The sequence below is a fragment of the Alosa pseudoharengus genome, unplaced genomic scaffold, assembly GCF_046254945.1.
Source record: "Alosa pseudoharengus isolate Yale_2024_CS ecotype anadromous, Long Island Sound unplaced genomic scaffold, YU_APseudo_1.1 YU_APseudo_1.1_scf_5, whole genome shotgun sequence".
NCBI lineage: Eukaryota > Metazoa > Chordata > Actinopteri > Clupeiformes > Clupeidae > Alosa > Alosa pseudoharengus.
In genome coordinates, this window is record NW_027468837.1 from 35,125,567 (window position 1) to 35,153,404 (window position 27,838).

The 27,838-nt window shown below is 43.3% G+C and overlaps 1 protein-coding gene across 1 annotated transcript; it reads left to right on the plus strand.

Moving 5' to 3' along the window:
* Positions 1 to 4,108: 4,108 nt before the first annotated feature.
* grm2b (glutamate receptor, metabotropic 2b) lies at positions 4,109 to 26,745 on the plus strand. The gene is made up of 5 exons (XM_076269239.1): positions 4,109 to 4,663; positions 14,501 to 15,338; positions 18,133 to 19,199; positions 25,476 to 25,644; positions 26,172 to 26,745. Exons 1-5 carry the CDS (start codon positions 4,109 to 4,111, stop codon positions 26,243 to 26,245), a joined length of 2,703 nt encoding a protein of 900 aa, XP_076125354.1. The 3' UTR covers positions 26,246 to 26,745.
* Positions 26,746 to 27,838: the final 1,093 nt, after the last annotated feature.

The following is a 27,838-nucleotide window of genomic DNA, read 5'->3' on the forward strand; positions in this document are numbered from 1 at the left end:
CTGCCATAGACAAGTCACTTGAAATGTTGAGTAGGCTGGCATTAGCTCAATCAGTTGTCAGTATCACTGCTTGCTTTTTGGCTTTGTGGTCAAGTTAGGCTCTACAGTATATGTGCCAGTGTGAGGAGCCATCAAAGATGCCAAAAGTGCCTTTGTCCCTCATGGGAAAGTTCTTTCAGCTGCTTTTGCTAAAAGCATGAATGGAGGTGATGAATCTATAGAAAACTACTCGAATAGAACCCACAAGGGAGGTTCAAAGAAAAACATGACATAGGTCATCCCTCTGAGTACAATGATGTGATGTTCAGTCAGACCTGAAAAGAAATGGCTGAAATAAAGATACTCTCCATAGAAATATTGCATATTATATCTTATTATAGATAGATGATAAAGAATCTAACAAGTAGAAAAGCATGAATTAAAGACAGTGTGTTTGCCAAGAGTTCATTGAATTAGAGTAGCCTTCTGCTAACTGGAAAACAAATATTCATCAGATTGAAACTCACACTCTAACACTAATGTGAGACTCCTTTTAAATTTTAATCTATTGATGGCAATGATTTGCCTAAAATATGAATGATGAAATCAAAAGGATGTAAATGATGCAATGTGTGTATAATGTATATGTGTGTAAGGTAGAACAATACCAACAGCGAAACATGTTCAAAGGGAAAGAAGCAGGGGGAAAAATTTACGGATTTCAAATGTTGCGGCTAAATGTCACAATCCATATGGAAAAGATCTGGAAAAAATGAGCAATCACAGTTGTCACCTGCAATGCATGATAAGATAAATCCATGTTAAAGAGCTTGCACATACATTTCATATCACATAATGATCTTGAGCATGCAAATAGGTCATATATATGGCATTTTGTCTGTTAAAGGAACCATATGTAAGATTGTGGCCAAAACTGGTACTGCAATCACTTTCAAATTACTGTAGAGCAGTGTATCCCCTCCCCCTCCTCCCTGACTCGAAGTTGCCAACCCGGATGCCGAAACACTACTGACTTTGTGATTAGTAGATAGGTGGAGGGTGGCGCATCAGGCCAAAACACAACATGACATTACAAAACACAACATCAACATCAGTTGAGGGCTGCAACTTCACTTTTGAAATAACAATATCCTGGCCGGACTACTGTTGTCAGTGATATAAGTATTTGAAATGAACATGATTTCTTGTGACATATCAGGGCCATTTTATGATTAATTGAAATACATTTCTTACATACGGTTCCTTTAACACACTATTGTCATATATCTTATAGAAAAACGAACATGTTCTCCAGATGGACAATCCCCCAAAAACAGACCATGTTAGAGGCTGATGAGTTAAGGCGCAGGGCTGATTCTATTGTGCCCCTGTTTGTAATGATTGAGAAGCTTCAAATGTTTCTCACTGTCACTATCATCAAAATAGAGACATGCTAATGTAACAGATTACATACTTTGGTAACCTATCAGGATTCATAACAGACCTTTGGTAACCTATCAGGATTCATAACAGACCTTTGGTAACCTATCAGGATTCATAACAGACCTTGAATTTGCATATTCTCACTCACATCACCTCTGATTCTACATTTTGATTGGTACACATATAGGGATGGTAGATAAACAGGTGATCTAGTTTGTTTTTGTCAGTGCCATGTTGTACCATGTTCTTTGGGGCTGCTGGAGACTCTACAAATAGTGAATTAGCCAAGTGGTAGACTGCCAATAAGCCCTCATTTACACGATCCTACAGCTGTACCAACTTCATCTTAACAGTTTTCAGAGCCCATACTTCTATGTCAGGCTACGGGATCCAAAAGAGGCTGTGGAAAGGTGGTGTTTGATGTTAAAGTTTATTTAGTGCTGGCATATATCCCCTGCTTGTTGAACTCTATATGCTGTCATCTGAAGCCGTTACCACACCCTTGCAAAGTTATTTGAAATGTGTCAAAAGTAAAGAAATGTCAAGCGGTCTATTTTGGGTTCTGTCCTGATGGAATTGTTTGCACAGTAAATTGGGGACAGTTCCTTGGCAGGTGTGTCTGGTTGGCACAATGTCTATCTGTCCTGCCAACTGTCCTGTCTAATGATCCAATCAAGTGAGACCTAACAAGCTCCACACTGTTCACAAACCAGGAAGCTCTTGCAATCATTGAAAATTGCTTTGCCATCGTTGTCATTGAAAACCTCATTCCAAGTGCAATTTTAATCAAAAACATTGTCCTGGCATTTGAAAAAAAAAAAAAAAAACAGGATACTTCCCCAAACCCGTCCAAACAGGGAGCTGTGTCTTGGCTCTGATTGGTCCGGCAGCTTGTGCCCCCAGCCCCTGTTTGAGCGAATGGAAAGCTCTCACACTGCGCCCATCTGTTCCTGAAGACAGCGCAGAGGAGTAATGTGATTTTAATGTCGGTTAAATGCTTTGCGCAGTATGGAAGCCAGGGGTCTTGCTGATCACTGCAGAGTGCAGATTGGCAAGCGGTGGATGAGGTACGAAACAAGGCCAAGTTCAGACGACTTTCTCTGTCTAACATCTGGTAGGGCCTCGGTGTACGCTGCGTGTCAAGTGTACCTTATTCCAATTTAATTATCCAATTTAATTATCCTTAGACTAACTATCACCAGATGATTTGCTCTGGGATTGCTGCTATTGTGTTTCACCTCGATGGCATATCATATCAGCACTTTATTCTCATATTGCTCAATTAAAAGGGGCTTTACTTGTGTGTCATAGCCATCAGGACATGAATCTCAGAGTTATGCCAGGTGATAAAGTAACAAAAATGACCTATGGGGCAATCCACGGGGCATCTGGTGCAAAGGCTGGGGTACTTATTGCTCCTCACCTCATTGCTCTCATGTTGGCAAGTTATGCCTCGGCTCGGCACAAGGTGAACACACTTTCCTCCTGTTTGCCACTGTGTCTGAGAAAAGCCATTTTGGCCTCCTGGTGAACGTAGTCTGGAGTTAGTATTGCAATTACACTTGAAATCTGGGTGTATGCAGTGAGTTGAAGGCTAGCATGTGTTTGGGATGCATTTTATAACCATGCCTTCTTAAGCACATACAGTTCACCCTCACCATGCTCTTGGAATGATAATCTCATCATTTAGGCTATGTTTAATAACATGCAAACTATTTAAGGGAGAATGATTGTAAATTCTCTGTTTCCTGTAATAATGCTGAGCTTCAAACCACCTCCTTTGGCCTGTTTCCATGGCAACCATTGTTTGAGATGAGTCGTCCTGATAACTGGTTAAGAGTTTCCCATCCACACTCCCGGCCCGGGGTCATTGCAGGAGTCACGCCCACTGGTGCAGGTGCTTAGATCACTCCGAATTAAACACATATATCCAGACTAACTATGGTTGGAGGCGGATGCTGTCTGAATATTTGGGAGAAATGTGCTCAAAGCACACACACACACACACAATGAAAATCAGTTGAGCACACAAAAAACGCAATTAAACTGGAAACCCCAATTAACCAAGTTTCTGTTTTGTTTTTGTTTTCATGTGTTGTTTCTCTACCAGAGTATGTTCCAGTTAATTAAATCCCTCCAAATTGTACAAAAACAGTTCTGTAGGTATTCCTCTTTTAATGAGACAGCGAGAGACAGTGAGAAAGAAAGACATGCCTACAGCAGAGTTTTTAATCTCTATAGAAAACTCCAGGACAACCTTGGAACTCCTCTATCCTCTGTCTCACTTCTACCAAAGACAATTTCACCTTAAAACATTCTCCTCCTCATTAGCCGTGGGACATTACAATCCTCTCCTCAGTGCAGGCACACACTTTTTATGTGAATAGTGTTTCATAATGAAGAAAAAAAGTGGACTATGTGGATACATTTCCATTTGTATTTCCAAACTTGATTATATGATGAGTGGTGGCACTTTGAGTTGGACAAATGAATGGTTGTGCGTAATACACCTCCAGATCACCTTAACAGTGTCCATTTCTATCTCTTAATTTACTGGCAGGTGCAAAGCAAAGCAAACAAACATGGATGTTCTCCCACTTGAAGACCAGACCAACATTCAGGCATAAGAGAAAGACAAGATACGGCAATCAGTAATCAGGCACTCGCTCACTCAAGTAGACCGAGCATGGCAGTGTGGAGAGAAGACAACCTCTCCGGACCGCTCAGGTCATCGTCCGGACCACTCAGGTCATCGTCCCGGGCCCCCTGCTGGTGGCTCCTCCAGCTCCTGTTCCTCGTCCTCGTCCTGCTGGTCCCCGACGCGCTGCCCAGCCCCAGGCTCACCCCGGCCGAGAGCAGCGCCAAGCGGGAGATCATCGTCAAGGGCGACGTGGTGATCGGGGCCCTGTTCCCGGTGCACGAGAAGGGCGACGGCTCGGAGGACTGTGGCAAGATCAACGAGCACCGCGGCATCCAGCGGCTGGAGGCCATGCTGCTGGCGCTGGACGAGATCAACCAGGACAGCCGGCTGCTGCCGGGCCTCACGCTGGGTGCCCACATCCTGGACACCTGCTCCAAGGACACCTACGCGCTGGAGCAGTCGCTGGAGTTCGTGCGCGCCTCGCTCACCAAGGTGCACGAGACGGGGTTCATCTGCCCCGACGGCACCACGCCGCAGAAGGACGACCTTTTGGCCATCTCTGGGGTCATTGGAGGCTCCTACAGCGATGTCTCCATCCAGGTAACATTGGAAACACCAAGATAGGTGAAGATATCATAACTATTGTAATGCCGCACTAACAACCAATTAATACATTATTCCTCAGCATTATTCCTCCCTTGATCCCCTGATAGAATATACCTCTTTTACAGACTAAAAGCAATAATATAACAGAAGGAACATAATACATCCACATAACCATCTATTTAAGCACAATGTTTTAGTTAAAAACAGCCTAAAAATAGCCACCAACTCAGCATATTTGTGAAATTCTGAGGAGCCCAAAGGCAATTGCAAAAGTAAACCATTAAAAATAGTGTTTCTCACACTGTTGTGAATAGATTTCTTGAAGGCTGGCCTAATGCCTCCTTCACCATTGTGGTGGAGAATGAGATAGCAGGCATGTCACCTAGCTCTGGGCATCAGAAAAGAACACATGTACACTATCTGTGCAAGCATGTATACATGCAGAAAATGAGAGACAGAATAAAATGTCATGTTTAACTGGGCAAACATTGCCTTCCAGATTGCAGCACGCAAAGACATTTAGATGGGAATGCTATCATGCAAGGCACGCGCAGCCATGCAACACATGACATGGCTTAAATACCACCCTTTTGTCTAGACTCCAAATACATTTTTGACAATATAATGATACAAAGCATTGAAGAACATTGTGTAAATTAATTGCTAGACTTGATTGCTACTTTTTTTTCATGAGTAATTATATATCAAAATGACATACTGTGGAGCTAGAAATGACACTGCCTTTGATGGTGACCCAAATGTCTTTTCAGTACAGGCATACGGATTGGTTTATGGTGCTGCCTGTCAAACATGCCAGTCAGCCCTGTGGCTGCCTCCTCAAGGATAGAAGGCTAACTTCATGCTCAGGGTTTGATTAGCGTTAACGTTGATTATTAGGTTAGAAATTAACTAATGAAAACACCTCTAGGTCATCATTAGCATGAGCTGAGCAGCCGCTTATTATGCAACACTCACATGTGTCACATGAGATGCAGCAGTGATTGCGCTGATCTGACGAGCACAGTAAAGAGCTGAGGGGGAGGAGGAGGAGGAGGAGAGGGAGGAGGAAGAAGAGGGAGAGGAGGGAGAGGAGGGGGAGGAAGAGAAGGAGGAAGAGGAGGAAGAGAAGGAGGAAGAGGAGGCAAAAGAAGAGAGAGAGGAGGGGGAGGATGAGGAAGAGGAGGCAGAGGAAGAGGGAGAGGTGGAGAATGAAGAGGAGGAAGGGGGAAGAGGGAGAAGAGGTCGAACTCAAACGACTAGTGCAGCTACTATCCAGAAGGTCTGGTCATGATGTGAGTGACCAGTCAAGATGAAGGAAAACACTGAACCTCAAGAAAGCCCCTGCCTCACGTTCACCCGTGATGTTAATTACTTGAGAGTCATGACCCAGTTGTGCCTATGCACTTTGTCGCTGCTCATCCGGCCGTGGTCAGCTGATGGTAAGGGGTGCCAGGCTAGGCTGGAGGACAGCGGTGGGGCTTCAGATGGCAGCTGGCCTGTGTGGTAGAGATGAAGCTTGGCATGGAGGAATGTTCTCCTAGCCCTCCCCACCGCTACTCTTGCCACAAGGGAACCAGAGCTGAGATGATGCTCATCAGTGGGCTGCTGGTGCCTCCTCGCTGGTGCTCTCGTCTGCACAGAGAGAGAGAGGAGCTGGCAAGGACCCAAGATCGGCTTGACGTTACCGTGCCTGAATAAAAAAGGAGTTTAACACATGGCATCGCATGTGCTATTTCTGCACTGTTTTCTCACTCCTCCCTCCTTGCCATCTGGATAAGAGGAGGATGATCAAAAGAGTGGCTCAGGCTGCAACTGACAGTGTGATGCCGAAGTGTCATTTGTGGGCTATGTCATTATGGAAATGCTTAGAGTATGCTTTCTTGTACTCCAGAGGTTGTCTACCATCCAATTGGAAGATGTGAGACTCTCAGTGGAAATTTCTGATTTTGTTTTCTTGCCGATTAAAATTCTTGCTGTGCAAGAACACGAGTTTCAGGCATAATTTTAATGAAAGAATTATTTCCATCTAAATGGTTTCCCCACTGCAGTACAACAAATAATTCTCTGCAGACATGTCATCCCTTTTGGCCCATTTAATACTGTATGTAGCCAGCCAGAGTATTTATTACGGTTATAGACCATAACAACAAGCTTCTGCATCCTTTTAGCTTACATTACATCTTCATAGACAGACAGACAGACAGAGAGACAGGCCCTCACACACACACACACACACACACACGTTTGCGCACATGCGCACACATACACACACACAGGCGCACACGCACTTGCACAGGCACACACACACTTTGTTTTCTCAGCAGGCTAAGGCCTCTACAGAATTGCTGAAGTATCATGTTATATATAGAAATGCATTAATTATGTGAGTTGGAAAGTGCTAACAGAAGCCTGTGACACTGTTCCGTTTGCTGGCATATGTGTGAACTGTAATGTGGAATAGATCATTTCAATTCCACCATGAACCAGCATGGTAAGGAGTGTGGAGTGTGGAGAACTAGCTGTACAGTAGTGTTTGTGCATGAGAGGCAAGTGTTAGACCCTACTACTCCATTCAACTGCTAACACCAAAAATATGACCACTGGCAATTCTCTTCAGATAGTGAGGATGACAAAAACTCCTGAAAGCTGAGCAGATGAAGTGTTGTTGTTGTTGTTGTCTGTATGGCTAGTCATCTGTCCTCTCATATCCCACATGTCCTGCTGAGGAAATGAGAGAGAAAACTAGTTTGATAAAAATGCAGTTACGCACATTCAGGGCCATTTTACACCTCTCCCCCACTGCCTTTTGGAATGCATAAACATGGACCAAGCTCATTACCCAAGGAGCACTGCATTAAGAGGGCGATCGGATGCGGGGGAAGAGAGGTGCCGTCCTATTGACATGGTGCCAGAGACTGACATCTACAACAGACATTGCTGCTAGGTCTCTCCTCTCTGAGAATTGTGTGTTTCGTTCCTTGCAAGGTGACATGGAATAAATTATCATATTTCCATACAGAACCTGTGGGAGACTGGTATTGTGAATACTAATAACATGCATAAATATGTCCTGCAGTATTGTACCCTCAGCAGAGGTATCAGACACTCTGAGAAATTGTCTGTCTATGCTAATGTGTTTCTTGAGATGCAGGAGCAATGTTTGTTTCTGTTTGGGGAAAGTGTGTTAATCTTGTTACTCGGTGGTGGAACTTCATCGGGTTTTTGCCAGAACTTTCTTCCAGCATTGGGCGCACCTGCCTCCCCCACCCGAAAAGTGTCAGCCATACTTACTGCTCGTCTCAAGCTTGAAATGAAAATGATGGTGTACTTGCGCTATGAATGGGTGGTGATTGAGAACAGTTTACAACTGTATTCCCACTTCCTCTGCAAAGGGTTTTCAAGATGTAGGGGAAAGACTTCATGCAGGTGTCTCAATAGAACATCCAAAAGGTCAAAACCAGACCTTGATTGTTGATGGATTATGATGCATGTCCTTGATTGCCTAGCCTTTCTGCCCCACCCCCCACCCCCATCCCCAACACACACACAGTCACTGCTCCACTCCCCTCCCGCCCACACACACATCTTCACTGTCATCACTCACATACATCATACATACAGTACTTTGCTTGCAATAGTAAATCCCTTCACCATACTTGCAGTACACCGCCCCCCCCCCCCCCCCCCCCCCCAATACACAGCACATTGTCTCATGAGGAAGCTTCTCCAACACACATATTGCACACTGCCCTCTCCCCACATACACAGCACACTATCCCATCTCCCCTGTCATCCCCCCAACACACACACCAAGACCCCTGGCAGTTGGGTTAGCCCCTTGAGCCGTGGATCTGCCCAAGGTTTCCTCCTTGGTAAGGGAGTTTTTCCTTGCCCCTGTTGCTCTTGGGTGCTCCTTCTTGGTGACCCCCCCCCCCAATCCCAATCCTCCCCCACCTTTCTTATGCAGCCCTTGCCACTTAATCTACTAAACCCCTCTTCTACTGCACTTTTTACCCCCCCCCCCCCCATAAATGCACAAATAGGCTGACACCAGACATAATTTCACTGCATTTCTTACTTCCAGTAACTATATGCATGTGACAATAAACTTCCTTGTATCCTTGTATCCTTGTATCCTTGATTATGAGATATATGAGTCCACTCTTTTCAGTGTCAGGGTTAGAGCTATTTTTACTATTTCAGTTGTTGATATTTCTACATAGTTAAGACATAGAGAAGTACAGTCTCCTTCGTGCCACCCTACCTCCCTGACATGTGATTTGCCCTAGCCAGTTCCCTAGATTTACAAATGGATTTGGATAAAGCTCATTTTGAATCCAAGGCAGAAGACCTGTATCAGGACTTTAATTTAAGGATATCTAGCCAAAAGGTTGCTTTCTGTACTTCCTTGAACACAGGGTCCTCTAATTCTTAGTCAATTGAAATATGAAATAAAACACATTAATATTCATTGGCATATTATTCAAAATGTTGGCCTGCTGCTTTTCACTGACCCACCATGCTGTGTCCTTTCTAGAAAATTGCTTACTTGAGAGGCAAATCTGTCCATATAGACAGTTAAAATCCTCCCCTACCCACCAACCTTCATATACACTAGAATACAGGAAAGCCCCCATGCAATAACTACACCTGCTGTTCTCATGGTCTTAAAAAAACTCCAATCTTAATAAGCATGAATCATCCACATACCCACTCACAGCTAAAACAGGGAAGATCACACAGCTTATTACTTGCAAACCAAGACATGGTATTTGAGTTATATGTATAACCAGTGGGTAAAACAAGACCTGTGTTATTCACCAGAGTGATCGAGCACATACGCGCAATCAGGAGGCTAGAATACTACTTTTGGCCCTTTAAATTTGCCAGTCAGGATAGAACAGTACATATGAGATGTGAACTGTGATTGGGATGTCTGTCTCCTGATGCCATGAAAGGAAACATTAAAGTAAGGTGCATTGGTCTAAAACTGACGAATTAAAAAGTATGCAAAGACCAGCAACAGCCAAGCTTCACATGACATTCATTATGCCATTAAACTGAATTTGTGTCGCCAAAAAAACCTAGTTGCCCATAAAAACCTCTGAAATAGACTAATAATAATTGACTGTCAAACACCATGTTTGGTCAATAGGGATAATTCTGAAGAACCCTAAAGGCTAACAGGTTCTATGAGCTAGATAAGTGAGCATCTTCACTCACAAGCTTACCAATTCAAATCCAGTGTCATAATAAACTATTCAAAAACTTGCACAATAGCAAGGGATCAAGGCAACTGTTTTCTACAGGACAGCTTGTCTACATGGTGAATTTAACAATGCTGTCGTTGTCTTTTGCATTCCTTCAGAGGGAATTTTTCCTTAAGGTCTACACAGCATGCTTGGCGGCGGCCTTTGGGAAAAGCGGATGGGCTTTTCATGTTTTAAACATTGTAGAAGCCACGAGAGAGCCTACTGCCTCTCTTTCAACTAGTATGCATGACATACATTCATAGTGAATATCTACAAAACACACTCTAAATCCTTAGTTAGTGTTTTTGAGTTAGTGTGTGTGAAATGACACATTCATGGCAAGCTACAGTTAAATAGTTGAAAGCAGATGCGTAGAGCTATAGAGAGTTCTTAAGAAGACATCTTGTGCAGACAGAAGAGTGTTGAAGAAGCTGAGGCTTTCTTCCCTTTTGTCAGAGAAAAGACGGCAAAAGAGAAAAAGACACTGTCAAACGCTTCACTGAAACTCTGAGAAGGTTCTCGGTCAAGGCAGGACAAAGCTTTTTATTTAAATTTTTATATTTGACAGCTAACTGACAAGCCAGTGACAGCCGGTGGTTCTTGAAACCATTGTCCATTCCATTCTTGCTGTCTATCACCGCACAAAAAAATATATTGAGGACAATAAAATCATAATTACATTTGAGTAATATTGTGGAGCCATAATGCAGTAGAGAGGCAAAGCCATGGTATATTTTTCTGGCAAATGCTTTTCTTTTTTCTGATCAGTTTTAGTTGTGGATTGTTATGAATCAGCCAACTGATGCAGTCGTGCATTTGGTTTCACATAAAGGTTTGTCTTTAGATCAAACAGAAAGAAACTGTAAGTATTTATGTTTTATAATGTTCAGAAATAATTGTTACATGTGCAACGGTTCATGCAAAGAGAAGGCTTGTTTCAGGAGAAAAAACAGTAGGTTAGTGGGAAGGTTATCAAGAACAAAACAGTCTCTGAACCCACTCTCAATATTAGACGTTTAGGAAGATGCACATGGTGGGTCCTTAGAATGTGATTTATTGACAAACCTGGGTGGGTTAGAAGAGCCTTATGGCTTCATTTTTTGTGTGGAACCATGGAGCTCTCCTCACATACTCTCTAATGTAGCCTACCCAGGTTTAGGTCACACTTGGATAGTTCGAGTCCGCTCACAGATGCTCACGTTATCAACAAACTATCTGTTGACACACTGTTAACTACCGTTTATGGTTATGGTTATGATACCGTTAAGGTTTGGATTCGGTTGAGGTGACTTTCAGTTATTATTCAACAACAATTGTACAACTTGATCTGTTAAGTCTCTGTGGGCGAACTCTCCAAGTATAGTGTTCCTTGTCACTAAACCATGTGGGACAATCCCTGGTAAATCAAAAAAGAAAAATGTGGAAGATACAGGAGGTGCCACATTTTTGTCATCTTTCTCCACTGTGTAAAGCTGTATATTTAGCAGGAGAGCAATTGTTTAGTGTTATAATAAAATAATTGTATGTATACATCAGTATTCTGCACTAGGAAGGACACAAAAAAATAACAGCAAATACAGGATCATAAAAAATTGAGCTTTCTCATTCTCATTTCTCGTTCTCAAGATCATTTTGACTTATTTTTAATGAAAGTTTATTTTAAGACGTCTTATCAAGACAAATTTTCTTATTGCACTGGTAGCTAAATTTGCTTGTTTTCTAGATAATATGTTTTAAAATAAATCAAACTTTTATTAAATTAAGTCAAATGATTTGACGAGGAAGCGCTAAGTGTCTTTGTACTAAAAACAATACCAACTAGATTTTTGCGTCTTAATATAAGATTTAACACTTGGTTAGACAAGCAGTTTTTTTTTGTTATTGTACGTAAAATAAAGGAAAATATGGATATGCAATGTACAATGTTTAAGTATGTTTAAAAAATGTACTTCTTAAGCTAATAACTGACCAATACAATACTCATCAGGCATCAGGCAGGGCCTGTTTATAGAGATGAGTTTTAAAAAGGCCCTTCAAGGTGCCCAGTGAGAGAAGGAGGCAACTGTTTGTGGTGCTGTGCACTCTGCATGGCATTGCGCTTGTCTAAGTGCACCATAGGTTCACTTCAGAGCCCAGCCGAGGAACTCAGGTCCCCAGGGATGATCTCTATTGGCTGGTTAAAGAGGCTCTGTCAGAGTGTGTTAAGCCCTGTGACTGTTCAAGTGATCAGTTTAATGCCAGTCAGTCCCACAGGAGAAAAAACCTCTGGACCAACAATGTGCTCCCACTGACGATTACTAGGAAACACTTGCCCAATCTTTATACTGTCAGTTATTCCACTATCCTGGAATGTATGCTAATAGACTCTGTTCCTAACTATTCTATTTATAACAATAATCTAAATGCCATCATGTAGACTACACATGGTCTTATTCCGTATATGATTCATGGTCATATTCAGTATATCATACTGTATCATCAGTATATAATATACTGTATCATCTTATAGATACTATGCCTTATGGAAAGTGGAAAGCTTCATGGTCAAGTTTCCTCATGAGTATTTCTAGCCTGATGAGCCAGGGGTCTGGGCACTCACCGTTCGCAGTGCTCAGTCCGAGGGGCGGGATAATCAGTTGTCTTTCAAATTCCCTCTGCACGCAATAGGACAGCGGCAGCGCTATAAGTCCCATGCGTTTTTCCACCAGCGGAGCTAGTTGGCTAGTTCAAACGTTTGCCAACTTAATAAAAGCTTAACTCGTGTCACACTGTTCGCCAACAGCAACATCCATCTTATTTGTTTTCAAGTAGCAGGGAATTCAAGCCAAACCATTGCAACTCTGCCATCAATCATTATGTTAAGCCCACCTAACGACTCTATACACGATTTTATTGGCCTGATTGAGTTTCGATTTCTGGAGCTCACAAGCCAACGGAGAGTTGCTAAACTAGCCCTGGCAGCAAATGTAATTTCTAGATTTAGATTTCCTAGATTAGAATTCTAGATTTCTAGGCTAGTATAATTCATGATTACTGGTAATAACATTTCGTCTTTAATCACAAACACACAGTATAATATCATAACTCCATTTTGATCATTTTGCACTAATTGCATCACCACATTCATTCATCACATCATTTTTTTCTCTCCCCAAAGTCTCCTGAAGCCACCAATCCCCAAACACACTGGTCACACGCTAATGATTGGGCATCTATGCAGTGTTCTCTACCCACCGCCTACAAACAGATGAGCGCCGCAATGTTTTTGAACAGAGATACAAATTTAAATAAGGACCAGAGAGAGAGAGAGAGAGAGGGAGAGAGAGACAGGAGAGATACACTCTCTCCAACCCTGGGAGTCCTTGTGTCTGAGGCTTTATTTAGGCGCGCAAAGCATCAGGAGGGGAGGATGCTCTCAGCGGTGCCGCTTATAGAGACGCACACAAATCTCAATCACACAGTCCCCCTGGGCTTAATTGTCACCACAAATTGCCTGCTTCTGCACGTTCATGCCTACTCCATCTCGCTCGCTCGCGTCTACACCACCCCACCCCTCCTCAGCCCCTTCCATCCCATCTAACACAGGAGTGTTTGTGTGCCTACAGATTATAACAGAACATTTATTCTTCAAATATGCTCAAGCCATTTAGCCAGCTTTAAAATAATAAGAAAAAGCCACTGTAAAATGCTGTGATCATGTAACTATAACTGTTAGCAATGTGGAAGGCAAATCAGATGCTTATGTGTCTAAGAGTCCGACAAACCAGCCAGTTTGTCAGGTTCAGTGCATCACGACAAGTCAGTTTGTGCTAAATTTCTAATTAAGAGCCCACGGACCACAGACAGAACTCAATTCTCTTTGTGAGGCACTGCGAGCAGCACTTCTTATCTGGTGTTGTTGCTATCATCTTTTGGCCATCTGGCTTGGTCCTGGCACAGTGCGGCTCTTGGGCCGTCGCCTGAAGATGTAAACACAGATGCATGAGAGACTGGGGATAGAGAGAGAAAGAGAGAGAGAGAGAGAGAGAGAGAGAGAGAGACGGGGCGTCACAATCTCCATCAGAGTCTCGACGGAGAGACACACAGAAACAAGGATGAAGACAGAAAGAAACTTCAGCATGGACTGCCAGAGAAACAGATTGCAGCTCAGGGCTATCATCTCTCTTCAATTCCATTGATGTAATGGGTGATTCTTCTCTTTCTCTCTTTCTCTCTCTCTCACACACACACACACACACACACACACACACACACACAGCCCTCAGTGTGTGAGTAATACTGTAGGATTCATTCCCAGGATATTTCTGTGTGAGGGTCAAGTGAAAGGGCGTCTGCCTACTAGTCAAAATTGTTGACTCATATGTGAAGTCCAAAGACATGTGGTCAACTTTTTAGCATTTTTTTTTTTTTACTGAAACTGCTTTTGCATCAGTAGAGCTCCTTTTCCTCAAATGAACAATATGTTCCTTCTTATAATATCTGGCCAATAAATATAAACGGCATTTTCCTCCAAATGCAGAATACAAACACACAAACACCCCTCTCAAACCCTTAAGCTGTCTCTCTCTTCCTTCTGCAGGTGGCCAACTTACTGCGTCTCTTCCAGATCCCCCAGATCAGCTATGCCTCCACTAGTGCAAAGCTGAGCGACAAATCCCGCTACGACTACTTCGCCCGCACTGTTCCCCCCGACTTCTACCAGGCCAAGGCCATGGCGGAGATCCTGCGCTACTTCAACTGGACCTACGTGTCCACCGTGGCGTCCGAGGGCGACTACGGGGAGACGGGCATCGACGCCTTCCAGCAGGAGGCTCGGGCCCTGCAGATCTGCATCGCCACCTCGGTGAAGGTGAGCCGCTCCATGAACCGCTACGGCTTCGAGAACGTGATCCGCTCGCTGCAGCACAAGGGCAACGCCAAGGTGGTGATCATGTTCACGCGCAGCGAGGACGCCCGGGAGCTGCTGGTGGCGGCCATGCGCATGAACGCCACCTTCGTGTGGGTGGCCAGCGACGGCTGGGGCGCGCAGGACAGCGTGGTGCGCGGCAGCGAGGCGGTGGCCGACGGCGCCTTCACCATCGAGCTGGCGTCCTACCCCATCCGCGAGTTCGCCGACTACTTCACCAAACTCACGCCGCACGGTAACAAGCGCAACCCCTGGTTCCGAGAGTTCTGGGAGCACCGCTTCGGCTGCAGGCTGACCGAGCCGGGCTGCGCCATGCGAAGCCTGCGGGACGGGGCCTTCCAGCAGGAGTCCAAAATCATGTTCGTGGTGAACGCGGTGTACGCCATGGCCCACGCACTGCACAACATGCGGCAGGCCGTCTGCCCCAACACCACTGGACTGTGTGACGCCATGAAGCCCGGCACCGGGAAAAGGTTTTACCGTGATTTCATCCTCAAGACCAAGTTTGATGGTGAGTGCAGCCAGCACGGATAGGCAGAAGCAGGCCTAGATTATCTAGATTTAAAACTATCGGTTTGAAAAGGAAATTAAAACGTCAGAATATTTCAAATGCTGGCAGGTGTAGATATGCTGATGAAGCCACAAAATGTCAAGAACAATGCACAGCTTTAAATTAAATCAAATTAGTTACATTCCTAAATAATATTATAATATTAAAATATAAATTGTATAAATAGTACAATAGATAAGAATGCCTAGAGGTCTATTGGCAAGCATGTACATTATGTTTGAGTCATGAATGAACGAGTTAACACAGGCAGTATGATACTGATGCTTGCTCCTTTGGCCTCTGAGATTTGTAAGGGAGGGGAAGATAACTAATTATCAGCTTCCAGCTCAGTAACAGATCCAGTTCAACACCTAGCTGTCTGTGTGAAATGTATCGAAACCGATTCTATCTTCAGAGTATGTGTCGCCTAAAGAATGTTTTTTTTTTCTGATGTTTTTTCAAAGTAGAGTCTTGCTAATGTGACACATTCAGACATGTAAAAGGGTAGGTAAAAGGCTTTGCTAGGATGTGTTTCCTATACATTGCAACTGAAATTAAGGATGCTGTAGTTTAAATGATATAACAGTGGAACAGTCTTTTACAGTGTGAGGTTCCAAAGTGACCATTGAGAAAGTGCTGGAATACTGGAAAGTAGTTGTCACTCCTAAACCAGCAGACATTTGCAGACCAGGTATCTGAACGACTTAGGTGTTATATGTTTAACATCCAAATATCATCACTATCCAAAACAGGATTGAACCAATTTAATGTAAAGCCAATACTATGTGAATAAATATCTTTATGAAAACACCCCTTAATCTATCTCTCCCTTGCCCCAGACAAGAAAAAAATGTAGAACCATTCTTCTTAACTAACAAAACCTATAATTGGTGGTGGAAACTCTCAAACTCAAACTCAGAGTATGCAGTGAACACTCATCAAATGAAAACCTCCATACATTCTGAATTTCACTGGATGCAAGCTATGACTACTAATGGTGGCCTTTGGAATTTGTGTGCTGAAATGTGCACAGACAGCCTTATCCTGCCATGTCTGCTACTATGGAAAACGGAAATCTTTGCACCTTCAGAGTTTGTCTGCTTACCGTCTCTTAGGGGAGAAAGGATGGATTCCGGCAATAAGAGAAAACAACCATCTGATGGCTTGTCCTGCAAATGGTCAATATTGGTCAATGTAGGCGATCGCAGCAGTCTAGTCTGAGTCTATTCTTACAGTTTGCTCTTCTGTCCATATTGACATTAAGAGGTGCTACATGTCCTCTAGTGATCCTGATCAATTCCATTTGCTTCAGTAATATATGCAATCTGCCAAGGAGATGGTTACAATAGTAAAAGTAAAAGTTTTGACCCTTGGACAATGAATTTGATTTATTTCCAATACAGAAATACCCATGTGGCTATGTATCTATGAAACACTACAAATTTGAATAATTTCCCAGCAAGATATTGCTTCCAAACTCAACTTGCCCTTACAGAGCAAGAAAAACAAATCCATCTTGTACTGTCCCACTGGACTGCCTTAAAGTATATACAGCAACATCTCTTATGAGCCTATTAGTAATGTGAGATTCATGGCATAAAGCAAAGGAGTTAAATCATAGAGGTTTGCTGTTCGTTCCAGAGGGAAGCATATTTACTCACGGTACGGTACAGGAGGAGGCCTCTAGGTTTCTTTAATCAGTGCCAGACGCAGGGATGTTTTCTGTGCTTTGAAGATGTAAAGGCAGACTTTTACTGAGCTGTTGTTTCAGATGGAAAGCATTCAAAGTTCTGTTCAAACAGGCCCTCGTTAAAAAGATGGTCCACCCAAAAGCAAAAAATTGTGTTATAACTTATGCCTTTTTGTAAGTAAATGCTCATAATGGAGGTATTCACAACAGGAGTTTAATAGGATACTGAGATTTTGGTGGATGAATAAATATATTTGCAAACATAACTTTTTGTGTTGGTGACAATTCATAAGTGCCAAAATGTAGGAGTTAAGTAGCGTTTGGCTTGGCTATTCAGAGATAAATGTTTTATAGTAAGAGAATTTGTTTTACACCGCTAATTTCTGATATGCAGGTTTAGCTGTCTGTTTGATAACTCTAGATCAGTGTTTCTCAAAGTGTGGTCCACAAGCTATCCCAAGTGGTCCGCGAGCAGACGTGGTAAAATATAATATAGATTAGTTGTTTGCAATATTGAACCAACTTGCATGTAAATCCAAACAGTTCGTGTTAATTACTCATCTTCGTAAGTCGGTATATTGTTAAATGACTCATTACAGGGCGAATGAAGACTCTCTCGCCCGCCCCTACTGCCTGTAGGAAGAATATCCCGCTTGCAAGTTCAGTGTATCGTACCCGCCGACCGAAGCAGGATCAGTTTACATCCTGCATACAGCACAGAGGCAGGCTAACGAAACGCTAGCGATTGTTGCAAACGTGTGTATAATAGCAGAGCCAGCGAAGAAGCAGCAAAAAAACCCTTGACGGAAGATGCAAAGAAAAGGAAAAGAGCTTCAGACCGAGCGAGGGGGAGTTTCATAGAGAAAAAGCATCAAACTTGCCTGGTGTCCCTTTAAGTGGTCCTTCGTCTGAAAAGTTTGAGAAAACTGCTCTAGATCCATCTGCCAGTAGGGGGAGTGATTGTCACAGAAGCACCTCTTTCTACCTCTGACTAATTAGCTATCAGCATATTTATTTGTGAATCACACACATTTGTGATGTTTCCCCTTACTTTCCCTCCTCCAGCCCCTTTCAGACCAGCTGACACAGAGAATGTTGTCCGCTTCACCGCCACTGGCGACAGCCTGGGCCGCTACAACATCTTCCACTACCACCAGGAGGGCGGCAAGTACGTCTACCGGAAGGTGGGCTACTGGGCACAGAACCTGGTGCTGAACACCAGCCAGGTGCCATGGGCCAATGGCGTGATTCCCACCTCGCAGTGCAGTGACCCGTGCCAGCCCAACGAGGCCAAGAGCATGCAGCCGGGCGACGTGTGCTGCTGGATCTGCATTCCGTGCCAGGCCCACCAGTACCTGCTGGACGAGTTCACCTGCGAGGACTGCGGCTTCGGCGAGTGGCCCCTGGCCAACCTGACCGGCTGCTTCGAGCTGCCCGAGGACTACATCCGCTGGTCGGACGCCTGGGCCATCGGGCCGGTGACCATCTCCTGCCTGGGGATGCTCTGCACCATGGCGGTGGCCGGCGTCTTCTTGAAGAACAACAACACGCCGGTGGTCAAGGCGTCGGGCCGCGAGCTCTCCTACATCCTGCTGCTGGGCGTGTGGCTGTGCTACGCCGTGACGTTCATCTACATCGTCAAGCCGTCGGCGGCCGTGTGCACGCTGCGGCGCCTGGGCCTGGGCACGTCCTTCGCTGTCTGCTACTCGGCGCTGCTGACCAAGACCAACCGCATCGCGCGCATCTTCGGCGGCGTGCGCGAAGGCGGCGCCCAGCGGCCGCGCTTCATCAGCCCGGCCTCGCAGGTGGTCATCTGCGCCGCGCTCATCTCCTGCCAGCTGATGGTGGCCGTGGGCTGGCTGCTCATCGAGGCGCCCGGCGTGCGCAAGGAGGTTGCGTCCGAGCGCCGCGACGTGGTCACGCTCAAGTGCAACAGCAAGGACTCCAGCATGCTGGCCTCGCTGGCCTACAACTGCGTGCTCATCATCCTCTGCACCGTCTACGCCTTCAAGACCCGCAAATGCCCCGAGAACTTCAACGAGGCCAAGTTCATCGGCTTCACCATGTACACCACCTGCATCATCTGGCTGGCCTTCCAGCCCATCTTCTACGTCACGGCCAGTGACTACAGGGTGAGTACTAAAGACTACTACAGTGAGCCTGGGCTGTGAGGGAGTGTGTACTGAGCCAGAGCATCCATGCTATACAATCTAGTGCAATCTAGTGAACAGTACTGTTTGTGTGTGTGAGTGGGTAGGTGTATTAGATAGATATATAGATAGATAGATAGATAGATGGATACTTTATTGATCCCCAGGGGAAATTCAAGGTCTCAGTAGCATACAGAAATCACACACACATTCACTAACGGCAGAAAAAAGTAATTAAAAGTATATAATATAAAAAACACAACTAAGCAATAAGGACAGTAGAAGATAAAGAATATACTAAATATACTAAAATGAATACAAATACAAAGTATTAGAGACGGAAAAGGGAAAGATATTAAATGGATGAACATAAAAGTGATGATTGAATTCAGGATTAAATATATATTATTCATTTTGTTTTAACACAACCATTTGGGGTTGCAACCACTGACTTAGTGAGGCAGGGAAGCGTTAGCACAAAATTAGCAGGTGAGTAGAGCCAAAGTGCTCCCATTTTTTCAGTTAATCTGCCTGATCCTGTGTGTGTGTGCGTGTGTGTGTTTCCTGAAGACTTTCCTGTTAAATTGTTCAATTAGCACCTTTCAGAAAGGCTTTCTCCTATCAGGGAGAGTAGCTTCTGGACATCGGTGGTAAAAAAAAATTGTCATAAAAAACGAGTCCCTCCAGGACCACAGAATCAGATCAGAGAATTTAATTTCTGAGTTTCCTTTCAACAATGTGGCTCTTAGACAGGCTACTGTATTTGTGCCGAGCTGTTTAGATGAGCACAAAATCCTACCCATTAGCAGAGCAGCCTTTTTTAAATGGTACCTTGCGGGACCCGGGTGCCATCTCCGCAGAGTTGTATTATGAAAGAGACAGAGTTCTTTTCATCCTTCTCCGGCAGTCTCCTAAATAGAGAACAAAGGGGAGGCATGATCAGAGATCTCATCTGGGCTAGATTAGCTGGAATCTCACTGACTGCTGGAACAGCCAGCAGGGCAGAGCCCAACACGGACAGAGCTCATCACCACCACACAATTCAACCTCACTTCCAGGACACTCCATCGGTGTTAAACAGGTAGTCAGGAAAGTAACAGTGGCTTTCCATCATCACAGATACAGAACCAACCACTAAAAGTGACAACAAAATAAGTGGAGTAGGCTATCTCAGCTGTGCCTTGGTTGAAGCTAGACAGTATAGGTTACTGTATATAGGTTACTATAAGTGTAGTTTGTTTTGCTATTCCTCATTAAGCACAACATGGGCAAACATACTGTAAAGAATACAAATAAGCATGGACCGTGGTAACTAAGCAGCGAGGTTGTTTAGGGGGAATTTATGACACGATTTGCCTGCTGTTGACATTTCCTGAGAGCTTTAACCTACGCTGTCCTTGAGCTGGAGTTTGAATGAAACCTATTAAATGGGTTCAAGAGGAAAGTGAGGGCAGGCGTGGGTCTGTATGGGTTATGTTTACTTCATAATTGCTCAGACGTGCAGGAAGGACTTTGAGTCACTGCTCTGCTCTAGCAGGAGAAGATGAGCTGCATTTAACAAAACACGGTGAATAATCCTCAGCAGACGTCCACAGTTTGGTTTATAATTGAGCTTCACTTAACAGCAGTGAGCAGCTTCTACCTCCTGAATGTTGAGTGTCTGTGAGTATACATATCCGTGTGTTTGTGTGTGTGTGTGTGTGTGTGTGTGTGTTTGCTTGTGTGTGTGTGTGTGTGTGTGTTTGCTTGTATGTGTGTGTATGTTTATGTGCTTGTGTGTGTGTGTGTGTGTGTGTGTGTGTGTGTGTGTGTGTGTGTGTGTGTGTGTGTGTGTGTGCTTGTGCCTCTGTTTGAGTCACACCAAGCCCACACAAATGCCAAACCAGATAAAATCATGTTTATCCAAATGTATGATGTGCACAAAACCTGTTATTACGAGAGAAAAAAGAAAAGAAACAAAACAAAACTCTGTCTCAAGGCTATTCAGGCTGCCTGTCTGTTGCCATCAGAGACCACGCTGAGGCTTTGAGGAACAAAGTGTCAGTATTCACTTAGCAGCCGAGTAAACAAAGCCATGGAGAATGGCCATAGGCAGGGCAGAGGCGTTGGCCTGCCTCACACCAGGTTGTGTCAAAAAAATAAAAGGGCCTTGATGAGGAGCCAGGTAGCCCCAGAGCATCACCTCTCCTCCCCCAGACTGTGGCCATCACCAGGCCCTGAACCAACAAACCAACAAACCAACAGAAAACACTCGTCCAGGCCAGTAGTCCGGTTTGCTGAAGTGCAGACTGCATTTATTACTAGGCACCTACAGGTAAGAATTCAAATGAACTGCACATGGTACTCTATCATTTCTGACAAATGACAAATGTCTCTGGATATGATAATATACAGATTCCTCTGGATATATGACAGTATTACACATGGTGTATAAAAAGGACAGGACCTTAGCGGAATCATGGAAAATGTTTTTAATTGAGCCCCTTTCTCTTAAGTGGTCATATAGACAGGTCTGCCTACTCTCTGTCTATGGAATGTGTCCACTGCGTACTTTGTGAATTTGAGAGAGGAAAGGATCAGTGGTCCCCTCCCTACTCTTCTCTGGCAAACCCCAGTGGGCTTGATGCCTGTGCAAACAGTGGTTATCATACCTGCTCTTAATCACTGCTATTCCCACACATTTACGTCTAGTTCAGAGATCCCTAGGTCAGAAATGAGTCAGTGCAATATCCAATATACAAATATTCAACACTATTTTAAATATTCAGTCTGTTCTATCGCTTAAGGCACTAAGCCCTGTTTGTGTTGCATTAATGAGGAAGAGCAGGGAATTTAACACTAGAATAAAGCTGCACTCAGAGGCAGGGAATATTGCATCCTGCATTCATCAAAATTGCTCTTCACAGACTTCAAGTTCAAGTTTAAGTTTGCACTTTTATTTCAAAGTTATCATTAAAAAATACAATGAAATGTTTGAGCTCTGGCTCTCTCTGCCTTTGCATAAAGACACTTACAAGAAAAAAACAGATATGCTCGACTTCAAGTTAGCCAAGTCTTTGTGCAAATAAAGACTGTTATAGCTTCCTATATCTGCATCTGTGAGTGTATCTCTGTTTTTGTTAACTTTTCATAAAGACACACCCTCACGAGAAAAACATTGAAGGACACTATAGTAAATCCCTTCCATTACAGAAGCAGCAGAATAAATACAGTACAATAAACAGAATGAATAAAGCGTTGCCTGCCTGAGCTCTTAGTCCCCTGACCTCCGCAGGGTTGTCTGGCCTCTGTGTGTGAAGCTGAAGCCTCACCTCTGAGCTGATCCCAGGCCACCACGGGCTGATCCAGGGGCTTGCAGGAAAAGCCAGAGATGTAACGCTGCTCAAACCACACAGGCTTAATTTGGGGTCTGTGTGGCATGAAAAAAATTGGGATAAATAAACAAAGAAATGTGAAAGTTGGACCAGAGCATGAGGGGCCTTTTCTCCTGCCGTTTTATTAAACTAAGCCAGGCATCTTATCTGTGCAACAGTATCATATTGCATCAGTAAAAGACGGTCTGGGTTCAGTGAAGTTCGCATATTGATTCTTGAGATTTTCCTTTTAAATGGTGCTGTATAAGTAAATGAAATTAAAATGTAATTGAATTTGATATGTGGTCTCTCGTGTTCGTGTTTATAATTTGTTTTGAAATCGAGAGACAAATTTCACAGTTATCATTTCCAATTTAAAAGCCTGAGTGTTCTTTACGTATATCTCAGTGGTATTTGAACACTAATTAAAACTCCGTCTTCCATGTCAAGTCAGAGTACCAACCAACTTCCTGTGCTATTCATAGTGGTTAACAAAGTGTATCAGCCTTAATTCTGAAGCTGATAAGGTCAGCCTGATTAGATTGAGACTGGCCCTGTAAAAATATGTCTAGACTTTATCTTTTTGCAACTGCTCTCCCCCTGCTCCCTTCTTCACTCTGTTGCTGGAATTTCAGGCATTGATGTGCCCTTTCCCCAGGCATTCAGCCTCACAGACTTGACTGGATGTTTTTGTGTTGAGGTATAAATCAAGCCTCTTTGCTCTTTCTGACGTCAATAAGGCCATAGACTTTGACAGAGACAGAGAGAAACGTACCTCTAAATGTTTTTGGATGGAGTCATGTTTATGGAGTCATGATATATCAGTTTCCACTGATTGACTCTAATTATCCTCCACAAACGTTGATGATTATTCCACCTTGGATATGAATAAACCATTGGGATGGACCAATAAAGTCTTTTCACTGGCATTTAAAAATTCACACCACCACCGCTTGTTAACACTGGCGTCGATTTGAAGTCCTTGGTGGGGTGTGCTGCCATGCCAGAGTGCAGAGTGTGTGCGGCATCTGATTACTACTTCACAGCCACATCCACACCAGAGCTCTATTTGGATGCTGCATGCGGATGAGTATGTGTCTGTCTGGCATGGCGGGGGAGAAGTTGAGGCTTGTCTAGTTTCTTGTGCCTGCAACATTACCCGCTGGTTCAGCAGAGGTTAAGCTGTCAGGATGTGTTAGCTGTATGCTGATAAGGAATACGATCCGGCAATATCAAAATGTAGAAATGGGCAAAATATCAAATGCATGGACACACACACACACTCTCTCTCACACACACACAAACACACACTCCAAGCAAGTTCACAAAAGGGCAAACAGACATTTCTCACCAAACACAAACACACACACACACACAGACACACACACACAAACTGACCTTTCTCTGCAGCCAATGCATCATTCAAACGGGTATGTAGGTAAAACCTTGAATACAGACTCTTAGAGGGTGAAGTTGTTATTGTTATGTACACAAACAAATCAAGCAAAACTCAGTTGGAGAATTTTACAGAATTAATTGTTGTACAACACCCTAACAGCCATTTTGAAGGTCAGTTCATTCCAATGGTAATAACAAATTAATAACATCTTCATAACAAAGCTTAGGTTTGTAGTGCTATGTATAGATCTGTAGAGCTATAAGCAATAAAAGTAAAGTTAAATTTGAATGCAGACACACAGGTCATTTTATTTACTATAATCTAACTTATGTTGCTCTAGAGAACCATGGATATGATATGAGTGGAACATTTGTTAACATTGGTGGTCTTGAAAAAACTACTTAGCAAACTCCATTCATTAATGCTCTCCGACTCTTGAGAAGCAGATCAAGTGAAGGCTTACTTGCCAACTTGTCCACTTTGACATGCTCGATGGTGTTTTAAGCCCCCAACGTCGTCTTCCAGGCAGCGCTGCCACTGTGGCCTTAAAGGCGACCTAACTCCTTCCGGGCAGCGCTGCCTTGAAGACAACGGTGAGGACTTAAAACACCAAGAAACCTTTGACACCTGCAATGTGCATTCAGAATATTCAGGATGTGCAGTGTCTTCGGGATTATTGGTGATTCCTTCACATCTAATTGGACTTTTTTCTTGTTGCTTGATAGTCCTGGAGAAATTAGTTTCTTTTTCAAAGCAGGTATTTCCATTTTCAATACAAATTGAAATGGTAATAGTAATCATTTGTTTGCAGAAGAGACTAGCAACCCTATTGACTCTGCCAAAACTCAAATAATTATCCATTCCAACATATTCCATTTAGCCTAGGGGCACCAATAAATTATACTGAGAAACACTGGGTGATCTAGAATGGTTAGGCTACTGTTAAATTATATTAGTCTATGGCTATTATTGGTATTTTTTAATGTAGGCTATATGACTTCACATTTGAGACTTGACTTTGACTTATTGATGTTAATGTAATGTTTATTGATGCCATAGTCGCTTTGGACAAAAGTATCTGCTAAGAAATATAATATACATAAACATATATGCAAACATACAAAAGGTAAAAAAATTGAATATTTTAAAGCATATGAGTGAATTAATGTAGATTCAGTTTAGGGCGTAATTACACTGTAACACAATAATCTGGAATAGGGTGGTAGCCTATAAGTTGTTGTGTGGTACTTATCAACAGGTGGCGGGGGATGAATAGAAGTGGTATGCCGTTTTTGCATCATGATGGCATATACAGTATAGTACTGGATCAATTTAAGACAATAATAGTTAGGTAAATTCTGACTTTCTGCATCTTAAGAATCTTTGAATGTTGCATGTTGAATCAGTTCAAACTCAGGCAGCATCTAGGCTGAAAGGTCCAGTTTGTTTCTCTCTTGCCGTGGTCGAGGGTGTGAGCTCGTGTTTTTGTATTTGCGTTTTTTTCAGGTGCAGACCACCACCATGTGCATCTCGGTCAGTCTGAGTGGCTCGGTGGTGCTGGGCTGCCTCTTCGCCCCCAAGGTCCACATTATCCTCTTCCAGCCGCAGAAGAACGTGGCCAGCATTAGGTCCAAGGTCATCAAGGTCAACACTACTGGCTCCAACTACTCCCAAGGTGTCTCTTTCTGTCTCACACAAACACAAACACTACACACACACATTCAAAGCGTGCTTTTGTTATCTGATGCTGGACTTTGCCTTTGTGCTTGGCAGTTGTCCTTGCAATGTCCACTGCATTTCTAAAGATGCCCTTGTGACTCATGTTCTAAAAACATGGCACACATAGCAATACAAACACAGAGAGTGTACTAAAGGTATCTGATTCAAACAAATGTAATTGTTTCATTTACAGGACCAGATACTGTACATGATGTACACCTTTTCTTAGATTTTTGTCTGAATGGATTATTATGAACAAACACAGAAACAGTTATTGAAACTTTGTTTTAAAGGCTGTATGCTTTAAATAAACAGGGATACAGCATATATTAAGTAATACAATGAATAGCAGACTTACAATTAAAATGAATTAATATTATTGTTTGTTGTCCTCTCTGTAAACCCACTAAATAACCTGAAAACACCCTTTATTTGGCATTTTATCCAAAACTCACGCTTGTCTCCAAACCTTCTCTCCCTCAGCTTCCGCCTCGACCCCCGTGCCGACCGTTTGTAACGGGAGGGAAGTAGTGGACTCCACCACATCTTCCCTGTGAGCCAGAGAGTAGGACAGAGTGGTGTGCACACACACACACACACACGCACACACACACACACACACACACACAGAACCGTCTTCTGATGGATGGCCTGCTGCGTGGATGCATGTGGAAGCCTGAAGTTTGAAGAGACCCTGTGTGTTTGGAGAGGGCGCCGAGCAGCTCACCACTCTCTCTCTCTCTCTCTCTAAGACTTGCACGCCAGAATAAAGCTATGGAGACAGCAAGCCTGTCGCTACTAAGTAGGCTACTAAGACAGCAGCTATCAATGTGACTATAATGGACTAAATACTAAGGTACAGCCCTAACGTGTAGTTTTGACATGTACTTTTTTGTGAAACACTGGGTTACACAAACTTGAAAAAGAGAATATTCAGTGAAAAATAAAACACTATTTAGGTTGTTTATATATTCTGCTGGCTTCATGTAAACAGTCTTATTCTATAATGAGGCATGCAGTGGTGTAGTGCTGTGTTGGCTAGGCATTTAGCTAACCATGTGGACTGCTCTTGTCATTGTTAAATTATTACTTAGCATCCTGTATCGCTATAGAACTTTCCATGTCACATCTTCTGTGGTCATTGCAAAGGCTCTAGTGCTGTAGGAGTCTCTGTAGTGGTGTAGATTAACGACGGAGTTTTTGGGGCTCTGAAACAACGCTGCCATGTGAGGATGACGCCCTATGGAAAGGACAGGGGTGGAGGTCCACACACACAACGTATCCCTCAATGGGTGCTCCCTCCCAAAGTGCTGTGAATCAAATGACCTTTTGTCTCTTCCTGTTGAATTAATGTAGACCAGAGGAAATTAAAACTATATCCAACAGTAGGCTGTTTTCCTTCTTTTAACAAAGTTAAATGAAATATGGAGGTTACTTGTGTGTGTGTGTGTGTTTTTTTTTTTCAAGTGTAGTCTATATAATGTTTCAACATAGAGTTCAGTAAATAAGTCAGTGCTTTCTTGTAATTTAAATTGTAAATAAACTTTTTTAAATGAATACTGAGGCTTCATGGTTAATTTATTCGGCCCCTATATGGATAGCGCAACCTATATGGATGTTTCAGTTTCTCAGCATTATGCTGCTTAACCTGCATTAACGAGATCCAAGCATGGCTGAAGGAGGGATTTACATACTTTAAACATAGCAAATTGTCAAAGCATTTGATATTTAAAAACGCCCCCTGCATTTCAAATCCGCTCTGTGCCAATTACAATAACTATTATCAGTGCCTCCGCGTCTCCATCAGCACAGCAAGCAACAGCTCTCACAAGTCTCATTGAGTATCTGAACAAACACATATGCTGACAATATGCTGCCATGCTTTGATAGTTACTAATCATCTTAATGCTTTCTTTTGGAGAGAGCATTAAGTCTTATACTGACTTAAAAGGGAACTTTGCAACCTTTGCTAGTTGCAGTTCCCTCTTATTGTTGTTTGGGAACATAGAAGTGCACCCCTGGTGAGTCAACGTGGCCCCATCACTCAGTCAACCACATGTAGTGGAGCATTGAGCCCTGGGAGTGCCTAAACCAAGGGAAAATTAGAAAAAAAGATATCCACATCCAGTTGTCTTCAACAATGTGTAATA

What these genes read in the sequence shown, in the direction of transcription:
- grm2b (XM_076269239.1), top strand. Translation starts at nt 4,109, where the DNA reads ATGGCAGTGTGGAGAGAAGACAACCTCTCCGGACCGCTCAGGTCATCG. An exon ending in ACAGCGATGTCTCCATCCAG is followed by an intron (nt 4,664 to 14,500) that starts GTAACATTGGAA and finishes TTCCTTCTGCAG; the next exon opens with GTGGCCAACTTACTGCGTCT. An exon ending in CCTCAAGACCAAGTTTGATG is followed by an intron (nt 15,339 to 18,132) that starts GTGAGTGCAGCC and finishes TCCCTCCTCCAG; the next exon opens with CCCCTTTCAGACCAGCTGAC.